Below are 7,044 nucleotides of genomic sequence, written 5' to 3' on the forward strand. Positions count from 1 at the left end.
ATTGTGTAAACATGTTTTTTACATAAATTGTATTACATTTATTTCTAATTTGTTATATCTGTTGAAATCTAAAATTATCTCATCATTTGGCAACATACTGCTGAGGGCAGTAAATGTAAATAGAACTACAATCAGGGTTCCCACTCTTTTTAAGGAACAATTTTCCAGGACATTTCCAGGACATTTTATGTGCCCAGCGGGTGTAATATTTAAGAAAAAACACACGAAAGGTCATGATGTATATTGTTGTTATTGAATGGTTATTTTTTCTGAATTCATTACATACATTCATTGTGAAGCGTGCAGCACATGCAGATTATTTATTTAATTAAATCCCAGGCTTTTGCATTTTAAAAATCACACTAGGACATATCACAATTTTACTTTGATTATTTGGGCATTCAAACCAGGGATGTGCAAAACTATCATTTTTCATAATTGACTAGTCAGTGGGTTGTCAGAACGACTAGTTGACTAGTCTGTGTTAAGGAACCAATACAACTTTAAATAGGCTCTGTTAGCCTCACTGTTAAGTACAACAAGCTATCATCACGCAAAGCGCTCTTCAAGAAGTGGCATCTGCATCTGCCATTAAATCAACCACCGCTAAAAATAGAAATGATAGTAGTCAATCCTACTAATCGACTACCCTGGCACATAATTTAACATAATCAAATGTAAAAATTTTTTTCGTCCTAAATATGTCAAATTCCGAGACATTTCGCGCTTTATAGCTAATGTAATTTTTGTGACTCGATTCAGTGATTCGGTCCCTTTTTTTCACATCACGGAAATCAAAGGGCCCTACATGTGGTAACCGCGATATAAGCGGACTCGGATCGTTCATTTACTATTGAAAATTAATTCACATCCGAGGTGTAAAGGCCGCATCACCACGCTCGGGTTGTGAACTCAAAATCAGCAATCTGATCATGAACCGTTGTCTAAGATTTACAACATAAATGTTTTTGTCATTCAAAAAACAGCAATGTTAGAATGAAAAATTGGATTTTTTACCATATCAATACTTGCACTATTTCGTCGGAACAAAGCAGAGATGACAGCAAATGAGCAGAGAATGTACTTCATTCATGACAGTCAACCGCTGACGTTGTTTCACAATGTGTAGCCACCGGCAGTGACATAACTATACGAATTTGTATATTTTAACACTTATCCCAAGTCCAGATCTTTACCATGTTTTTGTACTAACACCATTTTAGCCACAAAGTCAAACAGTTTTATTATACTTAAATATTTTCCAGGACAAATAATTATTTTCCAGGACATTTAGGTATTTTTGTAATTTTCAATGACTTTTTCATGACTGGAAAACTGCATTGCAAAATTCCAGGTTTTCCAGGATGCGTGGGCACCCTGTATTTCTTATTTCCAAATAATGTTTCCTCAAAAGTACTAAAAGAATCGTTAATGGAATGGTTAAGGAACCGGAATCGTTAGATTCCCATACCAATCATTTAATAGATTTTATTTTACAAGACACTGAATCAAATTACTAATGTTAATATCTTGTTTGTGGGCAGGTTATGTAGTAACATAGTCAGTCAAGTCGTTCGGCACAACAACAGCACCATTTCAGTTAAAAAAGCCGTACATGACAGTAGACTTTTAACCTGATAAAAGTTTTTCCTCTTATTTATGCAAGAAGTATCTGGTGAACAGCCCTAATTGGGTGACTTCAGGAGCTTGCAGTGGCACGTTAAAGCATAGCTATCAAACGCTTTAAACACCTGTCTCCCTCTCTCTCTTGCAGCGGAACAAGACTGCACCAATAATTATAGCTATAAACATCTGAGGGGATCGGACGCATTTTGATAATTTCACAAATATTTCCGGCTCCATAAATAGCTGTGTAGGCTCACTTTAAACAGCCTCACTTCAAAGACTAGTGGAATAGGTTCTCTTTCAATAGCTGTATTTCAATATGAGGGCCAACTTGTTGCCTGATGTCATTTTTTATGAATGTATTAAAGAGATGCCCAATGCCATCAGCGATCCATATATCACATGGCTCTCATTTGAATTATTTACTTCGGAGGAAGATGATTTATTTGCAATAAGTCTTGATTTTGTTTAAGACTCCGGTATTCTAGTGATGCATTGTGTAGTTATTGAAGTCACAGAATGGGTTAAAGAGCTTTCTTCTTAAAGAGGGTGTAATTCTGTGTTTGTTACTTATCGTTGTCAGTCAGAGGGGCAAAGCGAGGGTGCCAGAGCTTCTTTAGATGGATTATAACACAAAGCCAGTCTTCATCTTTTGTTTACTCGAAGACTAAAGGCTAGTTGAACAAGCCCCGATCAACATAAGCTCACAAGAGTTTTAGCTGAACTCAATCTCTTGGTTTTTGGGAAAGAAATGGACATAGAGTTTGGATATTTTACATGAAACATATAAACGGATCGGCGATTATATGTAAAATCAGAAGGATTATATTTTCTGAGAATGTTTAAATGGTTAATCAGGCTTAGTTGTGCATTGTGGTTAAAAAATATGTCTTTTACAGCGCCTTTCAATTGTAATCTAGTACAGCAGATCTCCACACAAAACAATGGGCTAACAAATGAACACTAATCCTTTAATGTCACTGAGACAGAGCACAATCCTAGGATTTGGTAGTCAACTAGAAGGCATCTCTTAAGATGTTACGCTTTCTCATCTCTGTGAAAAATTACTCAGATTCAGAGAGGAAGATGTATAGGACATAAAAACTCAACTAAACAAGTCAAAGTCCGAAATTAACCAAGGCTTGGGGCAAAAAACGGTGAAAAAAATGTGGAGGCAAATATAGATATTTTTTATATGTCAGCTAACATTTGATATATTTCTTGATAATCAATTATATTCTATGTGTATCTAGTGACAGGTTTAGTGCCTTTGCAGACACTGCATTAGTTGTCAGATATGTGTATTTGCTGTCTGAAAAGATGTGCTGTTGAATGTTTAGCTAATATGAAATGGTTAATTTAGATGAATTGACTCAAATAAAGCATTTAACATTAATAGACAACACATTTTTTAATGGTTATAAGAAAATATACCCTCATAAAGGTAAAAATGCACCTGCAAATCAATTCCTGGGGGCATATATTGCCCGTTTTACTGTTTATTGTTCAATAATTAAAGCAGAGATTTAAAAAATCCTTTTTGTCATGACAACACTTTGAATATAGAAGCCATTTCAGAAATAAGCGACAGTCCAGATCATTTTTCATGCACCCATAGGCAATATGTATTCAGATATGTTAGATTTGCTATCTATAATGTCTGTTTTAACTTGTATATATGTGCACTTTACAGTAGATGTTGCTGCTGTATGACACCTGAATATCCCTTTGTGAATCTGCATCTTGGGAGAAGAAATATTCTCCCGTAAATTATTAAACAGCCTGATTCCGATATTAAAGAGTTTAAGTCAGAGATAAACTACATGTACCACCCAACACACAAAAGATACAACTCACTATTCACTCTCAGAAAAAGGTAAAAAACTGAACGTTTTGAAGTACAGCAGCCGTCACTGGAATGGTATCCTTGTTTTGGGTACATATTCGTACTCTTAAGGAGACTTTAAAGGTACCATCCAGGTGCATTTTTGTTTCGAAAGGGTCCAAACATATGCATGTACCTTTAAAGGTACACAAAAGGTACTTATTAGGTACAATTATGCATCAAAACAGAACAAGAAAGGACCGACCTCAGTGATGGCCCTTGTTCCTTAAAAAGTACATTTTTTCTGAGAGTGTAAAAAGTAGGACAAAAAAAGTTATAACTGTCACCTGTGTAATTATAACCTTATAACTACACCTACTAAAATGATATTATTCCGCAGGTAACTCTACAATATGAATATTTTCAGGCGATTATATAAAGATGTAACTTCTTGGTTTTGGCCAGTAACACATTTTCATTTGAAAACGTTTCAAGGACCTCCTCCTGTGTTCTACAATCAGGATTCAGTAACTGTAAATACACGGTCACACTGATCGCTGTTTAAAAAAATAATCAAAAAAGACATCAGATGATGTCATTATTAAAATTACTTTGACCAATTGTGTCGCTACATTCACTGTACATAAAACTACTGTGAAAATACTTAAATGTGACACAAGTTGTTTTGCCACGTTTGCCATCATAATATGTGCCACCCTAAAGCGTAAAGAGTGCTGAAGTAAATGTCCATGCAACTAGACACTAGGCAACTTTCACAAACCGTAAATGCAGTGCACCGTTGATTTACATTGAAACGTGCATGTACACTCACTCACACGCTCTTCCAGCACACATACAAATACACACACAATTACATATTGTTAATCGTATTGTGTGACTATGATTTCTTCATATGACATAAAGTACCATGTCAGAATAGTAATCCAGGTGACAAAGGATATCAATATATGTCAAAACTGTGTTTCTGAAAAGTGTATGCATTGTTGTAAACCCTGACACCTCTAAAGCAGTATATAAATGTCGTCTTCTAAGTTTGACATTAAAATCAAAGCTTTGGTATTTAGTGAGTGTAATTACAGTCCTATCGGCGGCCCAGCAAACTAAGCTGAATTTCATCAAGGTCTCCTGAGCTTAAAAACACACCTGGATTTCAAATGATAAAACAGCAACAGAGGAACAGCAATGAAGCGAGAAGTGACAGAACTTACAGATGGTGAGACGGGCCCATTTGGTAGATACGGTTCAGGCAACATCAGAAACGGGTATCCAGAATACGGAGTTTTGTACAGTCCTCCATCTTGATGTTTTGGCACTGGAGGTGATAGAGAGAGATGGAGAAGAGAGAGAGAAGCATAATACTTTGAAATTCTTTTAAAACTAGTGGTCAATATAAGGTCTTGGTGTGCAATTACTGAACAACTCTGTAAGGTCCTTCTTTCGCTATGTAAACCGAGGGATACTATGTATCCACTATGTACTATGAGGGATAGTATGAGAATACTACATAGATTTGCTTCTGTTTGTTGTAAGTGTTTTTATAACTCTCTTAATAATATGTAATAATGAACAATCAAAGATCCTCTACTAAGCAGATTTGGTTCTGGAGCACAAATGAGGGAAATTGATCTAGAACATACTTAATCAAAACAACAACTCGACAGAATATTAATGATGCAGATTTCAGGTTTTCCCCCTCAAAAAAAAAAAAAAAGCCCATCAGTTACACGTCACACTGCAAATGGCCAAGATGAATGTTTTTGATTAAAAGTGTATCAGCTTGAACACACACACACATTTATTTAGCTCTCTAAATGGGAACGTTCCTTAGACTTCTATTTTGTCATATAATGCAAATTATAACAGCTAAAGACTAACCCCAGTTAGCCCCAATAACTTTATTTATTAATAATATTTAGCTTTAAGGACATCCCCAAATGACCCAAAAGGGACCGTTTGTCAGATTTATTGAACTTCTGAGACAAAATTGTCCCTAAAGTACAGCTAAGTACACACATTCACACTGCTAATGTTTTTAAAGCTACCCCTAAAATAAAACTTAAAAAAAAAAAATTATCTGCTTTCTTTATCAGTTAGAGGACATCCACAAAGGGAGGTTTTGATTGAGCTCACTAACTGACACTTAAGTATAGCTCAGTAAACAAACACGCTTAGCTATCATTGATTTATGTTTTTTATTAAGTTTATTGTAATGGCTACAGACTATTACCAACTCTTCGCCACACCTTTTTGCATTTTAACCATAACAACAACAACAACAAAACATTGTTTATTTTATTTATGAATTATTTGACCTTTGGGGACGTCTGCAAATTTCCCTAAAGGCAGGTTTAGTCAGATTTAGCTCACTTCTGAGGGCAGTTTTGTCCCCAAACTGTAGCTAAGTACTTACACACACACACACACACACACTTTTGTGTATGGTCTTACCGTCGTCCAGATGTTCTCGTTTATCAGTGTAAAGTCTCTGATCCTCCTGCTGACCTCTCCTGATCACCTGCTCATCACACAAACACATTATTTCACTTATATAAACACACATAACTCACATATAAACGTGTCGTGTAACACAATTATAAGTTGAAAGTCTTACGGCAGAGTGTGAGTTCTGGCTGATCTCCGACTCGTTGACCAGAGATGATTTGAGATCAGCCAGGTCGCTCTCCGTGAACGCGCTCTCGCGGATCTTCTCGTCGTGATCTCCTTCATCTTTAAACGCAATCATCTCATCATTCGCCCCGAGATCATCCCCCCCTCCACCGTTCAGCTGCGGCATATCAGACGCTGATCAACACGGCAACTTTATCAATAGAGTTTGTGTCGTTGTCGCTGTTGTGGCCGCTTTGTGCGCTCGGAGGATCCGTTCACACGCGAGAGAGGAAAAGTTCGTTGTGCTCTGTGGATCAGCGCGACTTGAAAGTAACAAACACTCTTGCTTTAGAGCAGCGAAGATCAAAGGGACCGACGGGTGATTGACAGCTTCAATGAGCTGAGGGGGGTTCCGCTCTTAAAGGGACACGACACTATTATTCATCTGCCTCTCAACACTGAAACATTTTCACCTCGACATACTGCCTCTGTTTTTATTAACTGAGCTTTATTTGACAAAATAATAAAAAGCAGTTTACAGAGTGTACTCATATTATGTTCCTTTATTAATTACTAATACAATTACAGAGTACTGCTAATGCAGTATAGTATTATACGATATATACGACAAAGAACAGCATACTATACTATAGTACTGCACTATGATAATTCTATCCATATTTCAGCTTAACATTGATTTCAGCTCAGTACTTTTTCTGTGTTTGACACTGATCTGGGTTACACATTACATTACACTGTCTATAACGTGGTACTATAATTAACTAAGTTTATCAATAATACTAATAAAATGTGATAATAAGCAGTTACGCGAATAATTACAAATTAATGCATGTTCTTCATTTATTACTCAGTAGTTAAACAGCTATATGTGCACTATTATATAGGCTCTTATTAGCTAATCATTATTCATCACTTTCGGGTTCCATGTTCAATACAAGTTAAGC

The 7,044-nt window shown here is 36.2% G+C and overlaps 1 protein-coding gene across 5 annotated transcripts in view; it reads right to left on the minus strand.

The window, feature by feature from the left end:
- LOC127429142 (transcription factor 7-like 2) overlaps nt 1-6,414 on the minus strand; it is a 101,717-nt gene extending 95,303 nt beyond the window's left edge. For 4 of the 5 annotated variants that reach the window (XM_051678000.1, XM_051677996.1, XM_051677998.1 and 1 more), the window contains exons 1-3: nt 6,084-6,414; nt 5,921-5,987; nt 4,681-4,784 (exon numbers count right to left, since the gene is read on the minus strand). In XM_051678000.1, the coding sequence (XP_051533960.1) occupies nt 4,681-4,784; nt 5,921-5,987; nt 6,084-6,266 (354 nt within the window). In that variant the 5' untranslated portion in view covers nt 6,267-6,414. The remainder of the gene's footprint in view (nt 1-4,680; nt 4,785-5,920; nt 5,988-6,083) is intronic. The other variant, XM_051677999.1, reaches the window with a different exon arrangement.
- Between the last annotated feature and the right edge of the window lie 630 nt (nt 6,415-7,044).

This window comes from Myxocyprinus asiaticus, chromosome 38, assembly GCF_019703515.2.
Source record: "Myxocyprinus asiaticus isolate MX2 ecotype Aquarium Trade chromosome 38, UBuf_Myxa_2, whole genome shotgun sequence".
NCBI lineage: Eukaryota > Metazoa > Chordata > Actinopteri > Cypriniformes > Catostomidae > Myxocyprinus > Myxocyprinus asiaticus.